The sequence below is a fragment of the Myxocyprinus asiaticus genome, chromosome 6, assembly GCF_019703515.2.
Source record: "Myxocyprinus asiaticus isolate MX2 ecotype Aquarium Trade chromosome 6, UBuf_Myxa_2, whole genome shotgun sequence".
Classification (NCBI taxonomy): Eukaryota; Metazoa; Chordata; class Actinopteri; order Cypriniformes; family Catostomidae; genus Myxocyprinus; species Myxocyprinus asiaticus.
The window spans coordinates 7,577,117-7,599,845 of NC_059349.1; the positions used below are offsets into that span (position 1 = coordinate 7,577,117).

Here is a 22,729-nt window from a genome sequence, read left to right on the forward strand (position 1 = left end):
TCTAAATCATTTTACTTTATTTTAGACCATATATCTGTTGTTTTTTAATTCAAAACGTAACACTTTTTTTTTTTTTTTTTGGGGGGGGGTTAAATGTTCTGCTTGAAAAGTGTTCTGTTATCTTTTTTTACAATAAGCACAAATTTGTTTGATATTTAGTTCTCAAATGAAAAGGAATTCAAACACTTGTTTTAGTGCTGCAATAGAACTTAACCCGTTCCACCCCAAAACTCCTTGTTTTCACTAGATTCATGCTTGGGGGAGTCAAAGAATCTGTATCTACTGTCATGCAAATGCTGTTTTACTGAGTCTAGTTTATTGTTTATAATTTACTCTTATGGCTGTTGTAATCTGTCATGCAGATATAGATCAGCTTGTCATATGGCATATTTTAAATATTGCACTGTAGTTTCCTGATGGAACCTCATTTCCATTTGTTCATTGATCTGCACTATGTATGAATGAAAGTAAACCTGACTACACCTAGTGCTTGTTGAGAAGCAGTTTGCACTGTCGATGGTAGATCACTGTGTAAGCCAAGTACCAAGATATCTGGATTCAGAGGGTGCAACTCACTGGGGATACAAAGAGCCTTTGTGAGAACAACCACATGGACTCGATCACACAGTTAACATGTCCACCTGAGATAACACCCCACAATGCAAGGATTTTTGTTGTTGTTCCTCCATATCTTTTCCCTCTCCCCCTCTTTCTTCCAGCTTTGAATCACCTCAAACTAATTTAAGATCTGTATGTACAAAAATATCTTATCCTATGTAAGCAAAGATTTTGAATACATGGCCAATGATTTTTATTCTGTCTGGATATTTATGATAAGCTTGCAAAGTATTCAGCAGAATTCTGTAGCCAGATGAACCTCTTCTTATTATAAAAGTCAGGTATATATCTTTTACTCTTAAGATTCATCTTTGAGCAATGGATGCTGTTGTAACTTGCTGGCGATGACAGGCAGATGAAGACGATGATGATGTGAAAAACCCAAGTGCAGTTTATATTACAAAAATGTGAATAAAAAACATAACGAACATAAACGACTTGACTATGTTACACAAAACAATACTTGACAAGAAACAATGGCAAACATGAAGGCTTAAATACATGGACAAGGGAAAACACATTACAATGACAACCAATAACAAGACCAAAATAATAAGATAACAAGATACTAAAACATGAACCAATGAAAAGACAAGACTGATAACAACGTAATCAAACAATGAACCAATGAAAACAAGACACATGAACGGGAAACACATGACAAGATCACAAGGCTTGCAACGCTGGTTCTGGGATGGATGAGGCTTGCAACGCAGGCTCTGAGATGGACAAGGCTTGCAACACAGGCATGTTGGCCGTGGCAGGCATTGGCGTTGGCTCGCTGGCTTGTTGGCCATGGCAGGCATGGGCGTTGGCTCGTGGACCAGAGATGAGCCTTTGACATGGCATGGAGCAGACTGAAGCTTGGCTGTGACATGGCATGGAGCAGACTCAGGCGTGGCTGTGACAGGGCATGGAGCAGACTGAGGATCAAGGGCAAAAGGTGGCACAAGCTTGGCGACCATGACGTGGGACCCTGGCTCGGCGGCCGTGACGTGGGACCCTGGCTCGGCAGCCGTGACATGGGACCCTGGCTCGGCAGCCGTGACGGGGAACTCTGGCTCGGCGGCCGTGATGAGGAACTCTGGCTCGGCGGCCATGATGGTGGATGGCTCTGACATGGCAGTCACTGTAGGAGTGCATAGTTCCTCATCAGCCACTCCTGCAGTGAAAGATGAACCATTCAGTTTCAGGGCAAAATCCATGTATTGAGCCAGATTGAAAGTTATCTGACTGCCAGGCATCATTGAATAGACAAGATCATTCAAGTGCTCGAAAAAGTCCTTGAGGGCAATCTCATTAAAATCCACCTGGCAGCTAAGTCCATAAAATTTCTCAACATAATTCTCCAGGGGACGATTCCCCTGGCGTAAACGAAGAAGCTGAAGCTGGGGTCAAGTATTCTGTAACGTTGCTGGCAATTGACAGGCAGATGAAGACGATGATGATGTGAAGAACCCAAGTGCAGTTTATTTACATAAGTGATAACCAAAATCGTGAATCCAAAACATAACAAACATAAACGACTTGACTATGTTAAACAAAACAATACTTCACAAGAGATAATGGCAAACATGAGGGCTTAAATACATGGACAAGAGTAAACATATGACAATGACAACCAGTAACAAGACCAAAATAATAACAAGATAACAAGATAATCTTGGTCGACTCAAGATGGCGCCGAGTATGGCTGCTGCGTTGCGAGCTCCGACACAACATTGCAGTTTTTTGTTTGTTTTGTTTACATTTCTTATGTTTTTTTTGTCTTGTATGTTGTCTGCCTTATTGTCTATGATAGACAAACACTTTTGGACATTGGTTCTGCAATTGCATATTGTAAACCGGACTTCAAATTCCTCAATGCCGACCCGCTGTTTACAAACACGGCAGCGGAGCCCTTTGTCTGGGCAGCCTGGCTATGGAAACACAAAAGGAAAAGGGAAAGGAGAGCCGGCATTCTCATCAGTGTAAAACGCCACGCAAATCGACCCCCACTACCCAGTATTCTACTGGCAAATGTTCAGTCTCTGGACAACAAGCTCTGCGAGCTGAGAGCGCAGATCTCTTTCCAACGAGAGACGAGGGACTGCTTCATTATCTGCCTTACAGAAACTTGGATTTCTGCTGAGATTCCAGATTCAGCCATCGAACCCGCGGGGTTCTCTGTGCACCGAGCGGACAGAGCGAAAGACCTCTCAGGTAAAAGCAGAGGTGGTGGTGTATGTTTTATGAGCAAGGAATCCTGGTGTGATCAGTGGAACGTACATTCTATCAAGTCTTTCTGCTCTCCTGATCTGGAATTTCTCATGCTTCTGTGTCGACCATTCTGGCTACCGAGGGAATTCACAGTGGTCATTATCACTGCTGTGTACATCCCGACACAGACCGGGCACTCAAGGAACTGTATGGGAGTATAAGTGAGCAGGAAACTGCACACCCTGAGGCTGCGTTCATTGTGAATGGGGACTTTAACAAAGACAATTTCAAATCAATCACACCAAAATACCACCAACACATCAGTTTCAACACACGAGGGGACCGGGTTTTGGACCATTGCTACTCTCCTTTCCAGGATGGCTACAAATCCCTCCCCCACCCACCATTTTGTCAAATCGGACCACTCTTCCATTCTGCTTCTGCCCGTTTACAGGCAGAAACTGAAACAGGAAGCACCCACCCTCAGAACGATCCAATGTTGATCAGACCAATCAAATTCTACACTACAAGACTCTTGTATTCAGCGCATACCTCTGATGATGATATCGAGGTATACGCTGATAGCATAACGTGTTTCATTAGAAAGTGCGTAGAGGATGTTGTTCCAACCAAAACAATACGGATCTACCCCAACCAGAAGCCATGGATAAATAGCGATGTTCGCACGGCACTTGATGCGCGGACCTCCGCTTTCAATTCCGGGAACGCATCAGAGCAGCAAAATGCCAGTACAGAGACAAGATTGAAGGACAGTTTAACACCACCAACTCTAGAAGCATGTGGCAGGGAATTAATATCATCACAGACTTTAAAGGGAATAAAAACTCCGCCGTGAACACGACTGCCTCTGTCCCAGATGAGCTAAATAATTTTAATGCTCGTTTCGAGGGAAATAACACCGCCCTCGTGGAGAGAGCTCTCGCGGCCGAAGCTACAGAGGTTAGTTCACTCTCCGTCTCTGTAGCGGATGTAACCCGATGAATATCCGTAAAGCCGTGGGTCCAGATGGCATTCCGGGCCGCATCATCAGAGCGGACGCGAACCAATTGGCTGGTGATTTTACGGACATTTTCAACCTTTCTCTCTCCTTGTCTGTGGTCCCCACATGCTTTAAAATGTCCACAATTGTGCAAATCAATCCAAAATCACTTGTCCAATGACATCATTAAGTTTGCTGATGATACGACGGTGGTAGGTCTGATCACTGACAATGATGAAACAGCCTACATAGAGGAGGTGCACACTCTGACATGCTGGTGTCAGGAGCACAACCTCTCCCTCAACGTCAGCAACACAAAGGAGCTTGTGGTGGACTTCAGGAGAAAAGACAGAGAACACAGCCCCATCACCATCAATGGCGCACCGGTGGAGAGAGTCAGCAGCTTCAAGTTCCTCGGTGTCCACATCACTGAGGAACTCACATGGTCCGTCCACACTGAGGCCGTTGTGAAGAAGGCTCATCAGCGCCTCTTCTTCCCGAGACAGCTGAGGAAGTTTGGAATGAACCACCACATCCTCACATGGTTCTACACCAGCACTGTAGAGAGCATCCTGACTGGCTGCATCACTGCCTGGTACGGCAATAGCACCGCCCACAACTGCAAAGCACTGCAAAAGGTGGTGCGAACTGCCAGACACATCATCGGAGGTGAGCTTCCCTCCCTCCAGGACATAAATACCAGGCGGTGTGTGAAAAAAGCTCAGAGGATCATCAGAGACTCCAGCCACCCGAGCCACGGGCTGCTCTCACTGCTACCATCAGGCAGGCGGTATCGCAGCATCAGGACCCGCACCAGCTGACTTCATGACAGCTTCTTCTAAAAGTGACAGCTGTCTATTGATTATTTCTGAATTTGATGAATTATGTAATTGACATAATACAAGTTTACCTGACTAATAAATTGTTGAACTTGGTTTTATTTTGACTTATTCTGACATTTTTTACTTTAGTAAATTACGTTAAGTCAATGTTACCGCAAATCTGCAATCAGAGTTAGTACACATTCAAGGCTCAGCATTAATGGAGCACTGGGCATGTCATTTGGGACCTTAGCTTTCTGACTAGCCAGTTGGCAGTAACTAGGTGTACCTAGACTGAAGGGACTAAATATATTTATTATTTAGAACAACAGTGTTGGTCGACCCATCCAAATGTTGTTTGTCATTACCTCCTGATTACTGTTAATATTATTCCAGTTAAGGGTAAATAGGCACTATAGGGACTAGTCAAAAATACTGTCTGTATACAGCAGCATTGGTCGGCCTATCCAGGTAGTATTAGTCACTCCCTCTGGCTGAGAATAGTATTGCTATAATTTAGTGTATGCAGATCTAGGGTGACTAAACAAAACTACTATACAGATATGGATGAGCAAGGAGCAATCTGTCTGAATAGTATTAGTAATTTACTTCTGGATAATGATAATGATAATGACTGAACTTGAGCAGTTTGTGAAATGATTATGTTTACCTTGCCGGTGCGCAGATGCAAGAAACACGCAAATAATGATCAATAATGATTGAAATCTCAACCTAAATTCAAGGTCTTTTACAATTGAAGTCAATTTAAATTAATACCGCAGTCAGATTCAGTCTAAACCAAACCAAATAATTTAAGACACCACAACCACACAAGCCCGAAAAGACAAATGTGCAGATACCTTCACCACTCCTTCAGTTCACTGCCAAAGCATCTTCACTTTAAACCATAATGGGTAGTCATCAGTCAAATCAAAAACTAAGCAGAGTTACTTAAAACATGACAGTTTGTCTTACTCAAACTTTATATGGGTTATTTCTACAATTTGGTGACATTTCAGCTTTGAAACTTTTGAAAAATAAAACATTACATTTACAAGACCCTTTAATGTTTCATCATTAAAGGGACATGTTAAAGATTTTATCAGTTATACTGGTCAAGAAAAATGACAACAACAAAAATTCAGATGATCTTTTGGGATCAGGAAGGCAAACGAAGAGGACAGGTGGGGTACATTAACAAATACTCAGAGAAAACATAGCAAACGAGGTGGATGGGTTAAGACACAAGACAGAGCACATGGGGAGAAACATATACACACACAAGACCAAAACACTAGAAGAGTGGCCTATACCATCTAGCTAGTTGAACAAACTCAGGGATACAGGATTGGTTTCGAGTTAAACCAAACCAATCCAATCAGGCTTAATTGGTACCATGATGCTGCTCATTAACTTTCTCTGTCAACTCAGGCTTTGATCCTGAGTTTAAGATCAGTTCATGCATGTGTGTTCACATGAATGATACGCTTCTCATGAAACTAGTGCTGTCAGTCAATACATTTTTTTGATCGTGATTAATCGCATACATTTTTGTAGATAATCGTGATTAATCACAGATTTTTAAAATGCTGAAATTTGACACTATATATACTTCTTAGGAGACTGCAGATATCAAGATTTATAGTGAAAAGGAGTTAAAATCTTGTCTGTTTCTCATCCAAAACCAATTCTATTGCTTCAGAAGACATGGATTAATGCCCTTCTTTCTTTGTGTTCCACAGATGAAAGACAGTCATACGAGTTTGAGATGACATAAGAGTGAGTAAATGATGAGAGAATTATAATTTTGGGTGAACTATTCTTTTAATATAAATACAATATACTAGGGCTGAACGATTTGTGGAAAAAATCGAATTGCAATTTTTCTGATCAAAATTGCGATTTAAAATGCGATTATTTCAAAAAATAAAACATCTACAGGTTTGTTGTGGTGGTTTGCACAGCATCAAACAAAGACTAAGCATAATTACAAACTTATTATCAATACTAAAATAAACAGATGAAACAATGCAGTTACTAGGTCAACTGTTTATTTAAAACCACTTAACATTAATATTGTGCCATGATAAATCAAATAAACCCATCATGATGCAAACATCTGTCACGACAAATCAAACAAATACCTACAGTATCTAGAATAAAGTTAAATTAAATAAATTAAATATAAATTAAATCTTAAGAACACTGTGGCAGGGCAGAGGGTGGGGCCGGGTCGTGATTCTACACACCCGGCCCCTAATCAGGCTGATTAGCCCGAGAGGGATAAAGGCCGACTGGAGACGGTTGAGCGACAGAAAGAGATTTACGGACAGCTGTCCGACACCTGTGTGTGTTTGTGCTTTTGTTTTAGGTAATCATTAAATATTATTTATATTATCAAGCCGGTTCTTGCCTCCTCCTTTCCATTGAACTGTGTTACATTGGTGACGAAACCCAGGAAGGAGGGATGCGCTGTAGTAGAGTTCTCACCACCACCATCCACCCCAACGGAGCAGCCGCGGCCATCCGCCGGGGGACGGAGGAGCCCGGCCGCCTGAAAGCGGAGGAACGGCCGCCGACCACGAGGGGAGGAGGGGCTCATAACCGACCGCCTAGAGCGGTCAGGGCCACTGCCAGGGGCGGAGGAGACCCCTACCAGCCGCTGAAACATGGTGGGGTCTGAGACCGCCGACCGCGAGTGGGGAGGGGCTCCTGGCCAACTGCCTGGAGCGGGAGAACTGCTGCCAGGGGCGGGGGAGACCCCTTTCATCCACCGAAAAAGCGGTGGGGCGTTCCGTTCACCAGGAACCATAGGACTGCCTCCGATCCGCCCGGGGAGGCGTGGCTGTCGTCCACCAGAGGGTGGAGGAGTGGCCGAGGACCAGGCTACGGTGTATCAGAGATTTTTTCTCTCTCTCTCCCCCGCTGCCGCTCCGTGTTGGCCTTTTCCCTCTCTTTTTAAATGTTTTTGTTAATTTGGCACGATCGCCATTATGGCGTGTAGGTGCCACATTTTTTTCCTTTGTTTCCCTCCCCTTGTCCCCTCCCCTGATCCAGTTAGACGGGGATGACCTGCCGGCAGACAGGGCGGAAGGCACGACCCCCCCCCCAGGGAAAAAGCGGAGGGGATGTAAGTCATGCCGCTCCCCGGCCTGAGAGAACGGGGGAGGAATGTGGCAGAGCGGAGGGCGGGGCCGGGTCGTGATTCTACACACCCGGCCCCTAATTAGGCTGATTAGCCCAAGAGGGATAAAGGCCGACTGGAGATGGCAGTGCGACAGAGAGAGAGAGAGTTACGGACAGCTGTCCGACACCTGTGTGTGTTTGTGCTTTTGTTTTAGTTAATCATTAAATATTATTTATATTATCCGGTTCTCGCCTCCTCCTTTCCATTGAACTGTGTAAAAACACTAACTGTAAACAATTCTACATCAGTAAATAACTGACTATAACCTACATTAAGGCTGCAACAAACAATCAATGATAGCAAAAGATAAATAAATAACTTTGAAGATATAAGAAAACATTCACATCTTGATTGTTTCACATCTTCACATAGTTCATGATAATGCGTTCAAAGATTTTTTGACAAATAGAGCAGCATATCCACCTTCTCTGGTTTGAGGCATGACCGTTGCCATGTTACTATATTGCCTGCTGCACTTAAGAGTCTTTCTGACAGTGAACTTGTAGCAGGAACACAGGTATCGGCAAGCTAACCTGCTCAACCTGGGAAAGTTAACATGGTGCTGTTTCCACCAGGCCAGGGAAACCTCTTCTCCATCAATTGCTGGTGTATTTACGTAGCTGTTCAGCTCTGCCTCCACTGCTGGAGACACAGTGGAAATCTTGAAATAGCTGCCAAGTGTCTTTGCTTTCACAGATGAAGCCGCTGCTAAATCCTGTGGCTCTGTGACACGTGATCTCTTCTCCTGTAACATTCAGAAAACATGACAACCAAGTTACTTCAGTTTTAACACATTTTCAGAACAGAAATGAATGCTCAATATATGTCTTCATAAAGAAACCTTTAAAAAAACCAAGTGTCATTTTCTTGCCTTTCTTGCAGCTTCTTCCATCTCTGTCATCATTCTTGTTTTTATGGCCGGGATGTTGTCTTGACTGATGTAGTTTGTTTTGAAGCAAGGATCCAAGAATGATGTTACATCCAAACGTTCTTGAGTGGCTGGGTCATCATATTTCTCCTGGAGGTACTGAAGGGCCCTTGTGAGATCTGTGTCCTCTTGATCGTCAGTGAGAGTCTTTGTCCTCAAAAGGTGAAGTACTGGCTTAAGATAGGAGACACTATCATATTCTCTCCAGAAAGCGCATCTGTAAACTCTTAGAGTGGATGCAGAGCCTTGTGGATGGATTCTAACATATCTATGTCTTCTCATGTCAGTGTTAGATGTCTTTCCTGTCAGCAGACAGCACATGATTCAAAGCTTTACATTGCTCCAGCACCCCTGCAATCATTTTTGCTTTGGTTCCCCATCTTGTTGGGCACTCTGTAATCAATGTGTGCTTAGGCAGATTCAAATCTTTTTGGGCTGCAGTCAGCACCATTCTTTTCTTCCAGCTGTAGGAGAACTGACTGACCAGCTTCTTGCAGACGCCTACTGCTTGCTGCACCCTATCATCTTTCAGTGCGTTTTCTGAAAATAAACCATTAAAAAAGCTTAGTAATTATCTCAGCAAGCATTAGTTAATACCTAAGGTATGATGAACTTACAATGAACAACATTTTTTACAGCATTTATTATTAACCAGGTTTGGGAGGGTTACTTTTGAAATGTATTCCACTACAGATTACAGAATACATGCTGTAAAATGTAATTTGTAATGTATTCCAGTTAGATTACTCAAGGTCAGAAACGCATTCTAAATACTTTGGATTACTTCTTCAGCACTGGTAGATTTTTTCACTTGTTTTGACTATAAAAACTCTGCCAGTACAGTAAGACAAAATACACATGTTAAAAATACATTCTCTGAAAAACCTAAATATCTTATGCAGTGTTGTTTCTAAAACAAGATTAATCAAACAGTTTACACAAGGTTTATTTCTATTTCTTCTGCTCCAAACTTACTTTAAACTTCCTTCTCTGTCTGCTCGTATGAATGTAACACATCATAAGAAAGTGTTTCACCGCTGTTCAAATGCACTTTGGATCACATCATTTATATGTATAAATGTTTTCCATCTGAAAGGACTGAATATTAAATGAAACAAATGACAATAAAATGCAAAGTAATCTCTTCAGTAATCAAAATACTTTTTGAATGTAACTGTATTCTAATTACCAATGACTTAAATTGTAACTGTAGTGGAATACAGTTACTTATATTGTGTATTTTAAATACGTAATCCCGTTACATGTATTTCGTTACTCCCCAACCCTGTTGGCAGACATAGACCAGTGGAAGTTGCCACTGCTTTGACGTTACTCACTAGGACACAATTCATTTTCATTCAAAGAGGGGATTAAACTTGGTTGCCTATTCCATATAAAAGCAACTGATCATGAGAATAAACCTTTAGAATAAAAAGATCATGTAGAAATAAATACTTGACCTTTGTTGCTTTCCTCAAATGATTGTGTTCACATTTATCTCTCTTAATGATTTTAACTATTTTATATTTTCATTTTAGACCTGATGAAGCTGAAAGAGGAAAGTCAAGCACCGAATGAAGTGGAGGAGAAACATCAGGATCAGGAACTTAATAATTTCGTAACTGGAGAAAAATCATATAGTTGCTCACAGACTGAAAAGAAATTCTCACAAAAAAGAACAAAAACTGAAAATTCTTTCATCTGTCCTCAGTGTGGAAAGACTTTCATACATAAAGGAAACCTTAATAGCCACATGCGAATTCACACAGGAGAGAAGCCTTTTACATGCCATCAGTGTGGAAAAAATTTCAGACATAAAGGAAATCTTAATTTTCACATAAGAAATCATTCTGGAGAGAAGCCTTTCACATGCAATCAGTGTGGAAAGAGTTTCACACATAAAGGAAGTCTTAAGGAGCACAAGAGAATTCACACTGGAGAGACTCCATACACATGCCTTCAGTGTGGAAAAAGTTTCACCCAAAAAGGAAGCCTTGAAAACCACACAAGAACTCATACTGGAGAAAAGCCTTTTACATGCATTCATTGTGGAAAAAGTTTCAGACATAAAGGAAGCCTTAATTTACACATCAGAATTCACTCTGGAGAGAAGCCTTTCACATGCCATCAGTGTAGCAAGAGTTTCACACACAAAAGAAGTCTTATGGAGCACATGAAAATTCACACTGGAGAGACCCCATACACATGTCTTCAGTGTGGAAAGAGTTTCACACAAAAAGGAAGTCTTAAAATCCACACAAGAACTCATACTGGCGAAAAGCCTTTTCCATGCCTTCAGTGTGGAAGGAGTTTCATAGACAAAAATGCTCTTAATGATCACATGAGAATTCACACTGGAGAGAGGCCTTTCACATGCCTTCAGTGTGGAAAGAGTTTCAAACATAAAAGAAGCCTCAAAATTCACATTAGAATTCACAGTGGAGAGAAATCTTACTCATGTCCTCAGTGTGGAAAATGTTTCTTGGTAAAAGGAACCCTTATAAGGCACATCAAAATTCACACTTGAGAGAAACCTTTTGCATATCTTCAGTGTGGAAAGAATCTCACAGACAAATCAAGCCTTCAGGATCACATGAGAATTCACACTGGAGCAGGGCTGGACTGAGACTAAAAATCACCCTTGGCAAAACCATTCCAATTTGGGGGTGGGGGTGGATACATTTCCACATTCAAGTAGATTTGAGTTGTACTTGCATGCTTAGAAAATAGATGCCTGGAGGCATTACATGCCAGACAGAGTGACCAGAGTTGCTTTAAAGAGACTTTGCTGGTGTGTGATTTGTTTGCAAAAAACATTTAGACCATTGGTTGTGTGGCAGTGTATGATTGAAGAATATGAATGTAATTTATTTCCTTTACAAAGTGTTAGCAAATTAGCAGAAAATACAAGAATCTAAATTGTCTTGACATAGTTGGGTAAGATGTGTAAGTTGGTGAATGTTGGTGAATTCACATTTGAATTGGCAAACTCCCCAAAATAAGTACTTTAGGTGTGGGGTAGATGCTTTGGGGTAAGCTGTGCCAAGGGCTCAAATAATAGTGATGATTTAGAGCTTGGCATTAAAATTTGGACATTAAAATGGCATTAAAAAACACATTTGACTTGTTGAAGATTTGAAAAGGAGACCAAATTGCTTCATTAAAACTGATGGAGTTTTTTGTTGCTGTTGTTGTTTTTTATCGCATGATTCATATTAGGCAATACTTCTTGTGAATGGCAAGATCAAAATATGTGAGGGTTTTATAGGGCCAGGCGGCTCTGAGCAAAACCTCAAATCTCGTCTCATTGATTAGACTCGAGGGGCCATATTTAAAACGATAATTATCTTACCACTAGGCGTTCTCTGAAGAGTTCCTAGCATATAGTTTTTGTCAGTGTACTGGGCATCTTGCATGTTGATGCTGTGGAATTATTTTCGGTTGACAAACACATCTTCATCTTGTGTTGGTGCACTGATATGAACTTGCATCCCATCAACCAACTACACCGGGTAGCCCATCGATGGCCACGAATACAACTTCATTTCTCTGCAGCAAGCACGCATCCACAGAAAACATGAATTGACAGATGATGTGCAGTCTTGAGAGGGAATTTATAGTTCGATGCATGATGTTGCTGACAGATGAATTAGAAATTTCCAATTCATCTGAGCACAGTAGCATTGTGCCTGTGGTCAGGCCAGGGAGCGCAGAGTTGTAAAAACCTTTATTTCCAGTGTAATTGGGTTGTTTCAGTTTGTGGGAGAGGTAATTGCATCCCCAACTAAGTTTAAAGTAATGAAAACACCCTTGCGATTATAGTGGTACCTTTTTTTTTTAAAGGTCAATGTCAATATTATATTAAAATATTAAAATATATAGACTCGTTCACAATTTAAGTGATAATTTTAATATAATATCATATTATATTTACTTGATTGCAACATGGAAAGACGACAGCACCCATGCGTTTGGATTTGAACTGGGGCATTCCCTCAACCTGCTGCATACCATACGGTCCCCTGACCATGTAAATATATGTTGATTTTTCTAAACAAAAATGATGAGGATTGCCCAGAAGCACATTTTGTGGATTGGCCGGCTGTTTTTATTCTTCCATTGTTAAACTGCCAAAAGTTATCACCTCGTAGGTTCATTTGTGTCATGGTCCCGTCACTCTGTCAGTCTGGGTTTCTGTCTGACAGGACCGTGACATCATCGTCCCATGTCTGTCTTGTTTTTCGTTGTCTGTCTTGGTGTGAGCGCACAGTTTCAATTTATTTTCCTGCCGTGCGCCCTTCGGTCGGTCTTGTTTCATGTCCGGAGCATGGTGTCTGGATCCTTACCCTTCTGTCTGGTTCAGTTTTGGTGTCGGGATCCAGACACTCATGTGCGTTGTGCTTGCCATCTTGGTGGCATGCACTCAATAATCTATGTCTGTCTCTCGCGGACGCGCATTGCGCTCGCTTTGCACTACGTGCCCGGGTCGCCAGCTGTCTTCATGTAGTCTTCTCGTTTTTGCTGTCCAGTGCCATTTCGTCTTGTTTTCCAGTCTGTCTTGAATGTTGCAGTCAGTCTAGTTTGTTGGTCTGTTCATGTTAATCCCTGTTCCTGTGTGGTCCGGTCGGTTCTGTTCCCCGTAACTTCTGCCCCAACCTGGATTAATTACTTTACATTTACGTTTGTGTTTGTTTTTTCCACTTTGTGGGAATTTTGGGGTTCTTTTTTACCCTTTTTGTTATATTAATAAATCCTTTGTTTTTTCAATCTGCATTTGGGTCCTGAGCCTCTCATTCCCAACATTTAGACACAACTGATCCATTCAAAATGTGTTTGTTACAAAATATAAAAAGAATGTATATGGTTGAATATACAGTTGTTTATTCAAATGTTGATGTAATAACTAATGCTAAATATGCACATCTGTCATGTGAGCCTGCACTGTACAAAAATTATTTTGACATCTAGTTGTATCAAAGTGCTTTTGTGAGCTGACACAACTACATTTTTCAGGCAACTTAACATGTTAAGTTGTGATTTTATCAACTTGTACTTAAAGGTGCTGTAAGCAAATCTTTTCATGGAAAGGTATGCAAAAAATGTTCCTACTCCCTGAAATATATTAATGAAATACACCGATCAGCCACAACATTAAAACTACCTGCCTAATATTGTGTAGGTCCCCCTCGAGCCGCCAAAACAGCACCAGCCCACATCTCAGAATAGTATTCTGAGATGCTATTTTTCTCACCACATTTGTACAGAGTGGTTATCTGAGTTACCGTAGACTTTGTCAGTTCGAACCAGTCTGGCCATTCTCTGTTGACCTCTCTCAACAACAAGGCATTTCCGTCCACAGAACTGCCCCTAACTGGATGTTTTTTGTTTTTGGCACCATTCGGAGTAAATTTTAGAGACTGTTGTGTGTGAAAATCCCAGGAGATCAGCAGTTACAGAAATACTCAAACCAGCCAGTCTGGCACAAAAAATCATCATGTGATTATCTAATCAGCCAATCTTGTGGCTGCAGTGCAGTGCATAAAATCACGCAGATACGGGTCAAGAGCTTCTGGTAATGTTCACATCAACCATCAGAATGGGGAAAAAATGTGATCTCAGTGATTTGGACCGTGGCATGATTATTGGTGCCAGAAGGGCTGGTTTGAATGTTTCTGTAATTGCTGATCTTCTGAAATCGCTTACAGCACCTTTAAGTTAAATTAACAAGTGTGTTTTTCATCTCAACTCACTTAACAAAGTTGTCTGAACAAACAAAGATTTGCCAACTGCTAATATGCATTGCTGCACAAAAAATGTGCGAGGTTAGTGTTGTAGGACTTTTTTATTTAAATTTTTTTGGTAAATGAGGAATTTATTTGTGGTATTGTTGTTGTTTTTGTCATCAATGTTAGTTAATAGTTGTGTGGTGATGTTAAGAGCTTCTCTTTTACTAAATTATGTTTGTTGAGTCACCATTACTGAGGTTTTGTGTGTCAAATGTTGACATCTGTGTGCCTCCTAATCACGCTATCGTGTGTGCAGACACAAATACAAAGACAACGTTTAGAACACAAAGACATTTTTTTTTTGAAAGAAATTGCGACTGTACCGCCTATGATTTTACCTTTAAAACACAATCGTGGTGACAAATAAGACCAAAAACCATGTATAATACCAAACAGAAGATTGACAAACATTGATCAAATGACAAACAATGATTTTGCAGGACAGTGTCAGTACCAGCCACAGCGCAAAAAGGCCTTTTGTGAAAGGATATGCAAATAAATACAATGCTGAAATATGTCTTTGCATTTATTTTAAATGTTGAAATTAACTACATCAATATCAGATATTACTGTTAATGTGGTCCAAAGTGTATTTATTCAATAAAGGCATATTGCTCATCTGCTGGGTGCATTTTACTTTTCCACATGTATCCAAACAGACAAATAAATAAAAAGATAAGTTAAAGATTGTTTCCAACAGTCAAATGTGCCACTATGCAACCATTAGTTCACTCCTGTTATCTGAGAACTATTATGCACGTTTATCTACTCCACATGACACTCTATAACTTTAAATGCATATCACATACACTGGCAGCCAAAAGTCTAGAATAATGTACAGATTTTGCTGTTTCGGAAGGAAATTGGTACTTTAATTCACCATTGTGTCATTCAGCTGATCGCAAATTATAGTCAGGACATTACTGATGAAAAAAAAACCAGCACCATCACTATTTGAAAATGTCATTTTTGATCAAATCTAGACAGGCCCCATTTCCAGCAGCCATCACTCCACCACCTTATCCTTGAATAATCATGCTAAATTGCTAATTTGGTTCTAGAAAATCACTTGCCATTATATCAAACACAGTTGAAAGCTATTTGGTTCATTAAATTAAGCTTAACATTGCCTATATGTTTGTTTTTGAGTTGCCACAGTATGCAAAAGGTCAATATTAGGTAAAAAATATGGCAAAAAAGAAACAGCTTTCTCTAGAAACTTGTCAGTCAATCATTGTTTTGAGGAATGAAGGCTATACAATGCTTGAAATTGCCAAAAAACTGTAGATTTCATACAAAGATTTCATACACTACAGTCTTTAAAGACAAAGGACAACTGGCTCTAACAAGGACAGAAAGAGATGTGGAAGGCCAGATGTACAACTAAACAAGAGGATAAGTACATCAGAGTCTCTTGTTTGAGAAATAGACGCCTCCCATGTCCTCAGCTGACAGCTTCATTGAATTCCACATGCTCAACACCAGCTTCATGTACGACAGTAAAGAGAAGACTCAGGGGTGCAGGCCTTATGGGAAGAATTGCAAAGAAAAAGCCACTTTTGAAACAGAAAAACAAAAAGAAAAGGTTAGAGCGGGCAAAGAAACACAGACATTGGACAACAGATAATTGGAAAAGAGTGTTATGGAGCTTAACCCCATTGAGCTTTTGTGGGATCAGCTAGACTGTAAGGTGCATGAGATGTATCCAACAAGATAACCACATCTATGGCAAGTGCTAAAGGAAGCGTGGGGTGAAATGTCACCTGAGTATCTGGACAAACTGACAGCTAGAATGCCAAGAATCTGCAAAGCTGTCATTGCTGCACATGGAGGATTTTTTGATGAGAACTCTTTTAAGTATTTTAAGAAGTTCTGAACTTTTTTTTTCTAATTGTAATATCAGTTTTCACATGATTAATGTCCTGACTATATATTGTGATCAGTTGAATGCCACTTTGGTAAATAAAAGTAAAGAAAAAATGTTTTCCATAAGAGCAAAATCTGTACATTATTCCAAACTTTTGGCCGCCATTGTATAATAATAACAAAATAAACACATTAACATTTTATTATGCTTATGAGTTAGGTTTCAGTTGAACCACTCTATATTAAATAGTCTGGTCAATTACAATGCCTGGCCAAAAAAAAAAAAAGCTGCATACTCTAATATTTCACTGGACCACCTTTAGCTTTGATTATGCTGCGCATTTGTCGTGGCATTGTTTCGACAACCTTACGCAACGTCACAAAATTTATTTATGTCCAGAGTTGCATTAATTTTTGGCTGAGATCTTGTATTGATGACAGGAAAGTCAAACCACTCCTTAAAGTATTCTCCAGCACATCCCAAAGACTTTCAATGGGGTTAAGGTCAGAACTCAATTCATGTGTGAAAATAATTCCTCATGCTCCCTGAACCACTCTTTCACAATTTGAACATGATCAATCTTGGCATTGTCGTCCTGGAATATGCCTGTGCCGCCAGGGGAAAAAAATCCATTGATGGGATAACCTGGTGTGGTGGTGGGGGCGTGGTTGAGTGCTGGCTTGTGAATGGAGAGTGAGATCAGGAGATGAGAACGGTAAGGATCATCACCTGGCAATGATTGTCTCTAACAGCTGTTTGTCATTGCAGTGAGAGATGGAGACATATTTAAGAGTGAGCCTGATGCCAGTGAAGCAGAGAGAGCTGCCACGTGCCCAGAGAGACTTGTGTGAAAGATTAGAGTGAAGTGCTGAAAAGCAAATTTTGTGTTATAAAATAAATACCTTTGTGTTGGAACTCACTTCCTCCTTGCATCCCATCATGAACTTTGTTACACTGGTGCCGAAACCCGGGATTTAAGGGAGGAAGAATGCCGCCATGGATGCCTCACCTCTGGAGGACATTTTCAAGACCCTCCCAGCATCCACCAGACACAACATCAGGCCCTCCTCAGGCTGCGCACAGAACAGGAGTAGCGGTTTATTGCTCTACTCCAGGCCCAAGCGGAGGACCGGCCGGTGCTCCCATCGGGAGGTAAAGTGCTCGTATTACTCCCCACATCGAGCTCCAAATTACTTGCCAACTGGCAAGGGCCCTTTGAGGTCACACGACGAGTGGGGGATCTCAATTATGAGGTGAAACGTACCGATAGAGGGGGCGCACGTCAAATATACCATCTCAACCTCCTGAAATTATGGAGGGAGGCGGTCTCTGTGACATTGGCTACGGTTGTTCCGGCAAGGGTGGAGCTCAGACAGGAGGTGGACACAAAAACCAATCATGTCACCCATGTCACTTGTGGAGACCACCTCTCACTGTATCAAGTCACAGAGGTTGCCAAGTTGCAGAAAGAATTTGCAGATGTGTTTTCTCCTCTGCCCGGTTGTACAAACCTCATCCAGAACCACTTCAAGACCGAGCCGGGGGTAGTGGTACGTAGCCATCCCTACCAACTGCCCGAACACAAAAAAAATAGTCGGGAAGAATTAGATGCAATGCTAAATATGGGAGTAATAGAGGAATCCCACAGCGATTGGTCCAGCCCGGTTGTTCTAGTGCCTAAGAGTAACGGATCTGTACAGTTCTGTGTGGATTATTGGAAAGTCAACATGGTGTCTAAATTTGACACATACTCAATGCCTCGTGTTGATGAGTTGCTCGATCGGTTGGGCACTGGCCGCTTTTATTCGACACTGGATTGGCAGATCCCCTTAATGCCAATATCCTGTGAAAAAACGGCCTTCTCCACACCGTTTGGATTACACCAATTTGTGATACTGCCATTTGGTTTGTTTGGAGCCACTGCTATGTTTCAGTGCCTCATGGACCGAATCCTCAGACCGCACTACGCCGCTGCCTAACCGGATGACATCATTATATACAGTAATGATTGGCAGCGGCACATGCAGCATCTGAGGGCGGTTCTGAGGTCGCTGCGATGGGCAGGACTCACAGCAAACCCCAAGAAGTGCGCAATTGGATGGGTGGAGGTACGGTATCTGGGGTTCCACTTGGGCCATGGGCAAGTGTGTCCCCAAACTGACAAAACTGCAGCTATTGCGACCTGCCCGAGACCCAAGACCAAAAAGGAGGTTATAAAGGGTCCATGCCAGTGACGAGAGAGAGAGAGAGCTACCCATCTGAAAGAGACTGCTGTGTTAACTAAAGAGTGTTGTGCTGAAAAGCCCTTTAAGTTTGTGTATTAAAGCTGTACCTTTGAGTTGAAGAATCCAGTTCCCTGTGTCCTCCTTTCCCTCCCTATGTCAAGTCTTAACAAGATTAAAAAAACAACCTTACATTACCACCATGACGTTAACCTACCTCAATTTCTTTGTGGTTAGCCTTCATATCATCTTCTCTTTCTCCCAAGTCCAACTGTTGCTGTCATTATTTAACGAATGCTAGCTTTCTTTAAAGTACTTGAAAGGGACTCCTCACTGTGCTTGCTTAGTCCTGATATGCCGCGTGCAGCACAGGACAGGAAACTGCTACTCATGCCATCCAATGAACAGAATATTTGGATTGTAATTTAGAAAAAAAACAGACTATAATATTTTTTTCGATGAAAATAAAGAGAGATTTTGGTAAAGACTTTATTTTTTAAACTATATTTTAGACTCATCTTTTTCATCAACAATATTGCATGTTGATATAGTCACAGTTAGTGTTCTGTGCCGTCTCATCATCGTCTCGTCTTTGTCATGGAAAAAAAGGTTGTTGACGAACATTTTTCGTCATAGTTTTCAGCAGCTGGGATTGTCACCTCATCAGGCTCAACACATCCACCATAATCATCGTCCTTAGCAGGCAGGATCAGAACAGGTATCGGTTCATCTACTGTTTGACTTTCCACTAGTCTCAGATTTTCTCTGACTGGCACTTGAATACTTCTGTCTCTTCTTTGCACTGGTACATGTACTTGACTTTGTTCTTTCCTTACAGGCACTTGTGATGCATTTTTTCTTGGATCACTGCAGGCTGTTGCAGGTAAGTATTCTCTTTCCTTTGTTCTTTCCAACTCAAAGGTATTCTAAACCAGTATCCTCCAGAGCATTCTTCAACTTCAGAGTCTGTTGTGTCACTGTTATTGGGAGAGTCTATGGACTCTTTATCTCTTCTTTGTCTCTTTCTGTCTGCTTTCTCTTTGTTTTTCAGGTTCACCTGTATGTGCTGGTGTTGGCGATGTCTCCACAGGTAAGTCATTTACTAGCAGCAGCAGGTTTCAATCAAGGTTCTGGTTCTTTTTGTATCTCCACTCTCTGGACTAATGATGTACACTGGATTGTCTGCTACCTGTTCTTGGACCACATAGATAGTTTTCTCCCAATAGGACCTGAGTTTTCCTGGACCTCAATGTTCACTGAGATATCTGACAAGGACTCTATTACCAGGCATCAACACAACACTTTTGACTTTGAGGTCATAGTGAGCTTTGCCTTGTGCACTGGCTTGTCTGCTGTTTTCTTTTGCTATTCGGTAAGCTTCTGTCATTCTTTTGGCCCAATGTTCAGAAAATCCTTTGTGTGTCACTTGATCACTCTTTTCGACAAGACCAAATATCAGATCTACAGGGAGGTGGATATGTCATCCATACAGCAAATAGAAAGGGGAATAACTGGTAGACTCATGGCGTGTACAATTGTAAGCATGTATAATTTGTGGAAGATGATCTTTCCACCTTTCCTTTTCTTTGTCAGCAAGTGTTCTTAACATCTGCAAGAGCATTCGATAAAACCTTTCAGCTGGATTGCTTTGGGGGTGATAGGGTGACGTTCTCGAATGACATACTCCTGACAGCTGCTGGAGAGCGCGGAAGAGCTCATTTTCACACTCTCTGCCCTGATCATGGTGTAATTTTCCAGGGTAACCAAAGCAAGGGATGTAGTCATTAAAGAGACACTCATCTGCAGTTTGCCCTGATTTGTTTTTTTGTGGGGTAAGCTTGGGCGAATCACGTGAAGTGATGCACAACAACTAGTATATATATCCATAACCCCTTCGGTTTGGCTCCAGGTACAGGTAGTCAATACAATTTTGCTGAGGTGAGTTTGATGTAATAACCCACATCGGTGCTTGGAGATTGGTGACTGGCTTTTTCTGCTTGATGCATGGACATGTCCTTGTGATGTACTCCTTTACTTCCTTCTTCATAAAAGGCCAGGAGAATCTTTCCCTTATAAGGTGCAATACTCGTTTGCTTCCAACATGTCCCATTCTGTCATGCAGGTGTTCCAGAGCAAGTCGCTTGTACTTGGAGGGGAGAACAAGCTGTCATCTCTCTGTGGTTCGTCTGTACAAAAGTCCATCTTCCAGATGTAGTCTGCCCCATTCATACAACAGTATTCTGGTTGCACCAGTAACTTCTTTTCTTGTCTCATTTTCTGGTACCATGTTATCTTTTTTCAGCTTTATCACTTTAGATATAACTGGGTCCTCTCTTTGGGCTCTGGTAAGTTCATTGTGAATTCTCTATGGCAGCAATGAGTAGTGAGGTGTTTGGTCTCTGTCTTGAGAAGACATGTTGAGAGCAGCAATCCAAGCCACATCCTTCCTCTGTGCAGCATGACTACCTTCCCAGGTCGCTTGCACCACTTCTAGTGACAGGTTTTCTGTGCATGCTTGTACTCATGTACTCTTCAGTGTCAAGCAGAATGCGAGAAAGTGCGTCTGCATCAATATTTGCTTTGCCTAGTCAATACTTGATATTGAAAAGAAAGTCAGACAATTCCTCCACCCAGCGGTGGCCAACAGCATTCAGTTTTGCTGTGCTCATGACATAATTTAAAGGATTATTGTCTGTATAAATGGTGAAGTGTGGAGCGTGAAATAGGTAGTCCCTACATTTCTCACACTCTGCCCAATTTTGTGCAAGAAACTCAACTTTTCCACTATGTAGCCTGTAGTTTCTTTCTGTTGGGATCAGTGTTCTGGAGCCATAAATGACGACCCTTAACTGTCCATTCTGACGCTGATAGAGGATGACCCTGAGGCCCCTTTCAGATGCATCAGTGTGAAGCGTGAAAGGCAGATTGAAGTCTGGGTAGGCCAATACTGGTGGATTTCTCAGCATGTCAATTAGTCTTTCAAGTGTTCTCTGATGCTCAATTGTCCATTCAACAGGAGTCCTGGAGGGCATCTGAGGACCCTTTGTCTTCCTTCAACTGGAGTGGGTTGGTAATAGTCTTTCCCTGGAACAGTCCATAGATTGGTTTAGCCACACGAGATAAATCCTGGATGAATGCACGGTAGTAACTCAGGAAGCTCAGGAGTCTCTTCACATCACCAACCATCTGTGGAGTCTTACTTTTGAGTGACAGCACTGCATCAAGGTCTTTTGGATCTATCTGCACCCCATCAGCAGACACAAGGCGACCTACATACCTGACTTCTTTGCAGAAAAGCTCACACTTCTCTAACCTAAGTTTGACTCCATGGCGCTGAAGGGCTTTAAGTACTTGGCAAGCTCCTTCCATGTGCTTCTCTAAAGACTTTGCATAGCGGAGGACGTCATCAAGATATGGTATGTAACACTTGTCTCTGAGAGAATCCAGCACCTCCTCCATGCAACGCTGGAATGCAGCAGGGGCATTAGACAGTCCAAATGGAATTCTAACCCATTCATAAAGTCCCCAGGGTGTGATGAACACAGTAATGTGTCTGGATCCTTCTGCTATGAAGCTCTGATGGTAGGCCTTTCCTTGGTCGAGAATGCTAAACCATGAATATCTTCCAAGGGTGTCAATCAGGTCTTGGATTCTTGGCAAAGGGTGCATGTCAGGAACAGTTTCCTTATTCAGGAGATGATAATCAATACAAAGGCATAATGTGCCATCCTTCTTTCTGACACAGACTACAGGGGCAGAATATGGGGACTTAGATTTTACTATCCACTCTTTCGCCAGAAGATCTTGGATGTAGTCTTTGACTTCCTTGAATAAGGGCTTTGCTACTGATGAATATACTTTCTGCACAGGTTCATAATTTCCTGGTAAGTTAACAGTGATTATGGCCCAACCGTCAAATGGAATGAGGTCTCCGTTCACTATATGCACTTCCAACTCTTCTGCACTTCCAATTATCTCAGAAATGGCCTTATGTCTACATTTGGTAAGTACTGGTCTTACCATGCTCAATCAGTCATGCTGACTTGAGCTCCTGTGTCAATCAGGGTGCTCACAGCAAGGCCATTTAAGTTGCATTGTGTC

General features: G+C 41.7%; 2 protein-coding genes across 4 annotated transcripts in view; both read left to right on the forward strand.

The window, feature by feature from the left end:
* The window catches only part of LOC127442934 (gastrula zinc finger protein XlCGF8.2DB-like), a 171,061-nt gene extending 155,302 nt beyond the window's left edge, over positions 1-15,759 (forward strand). The window contains exon 3 of the mRNA XM_051701336.1: positions 10,292-15,759. Within this exon, the coding sequence (XP_051557296.1) occupies positions 10,292-11,280 (989 nt within the window). The 3' untranslated portion in view covers positions 11,281-15,759. The remainder of the gene's footprint in view (positions 1-10,291) is intronic.
* The window catches only part of LOC127442883 (gastrula zinc finger protein XlCGF57.1-like), an 85,337-nt gene that overhangs the window by 23,039 nt on the left and 39,569 nt on the right, over positions 1-22,729 (forward strand). The window lies entirely within an intron of this gene.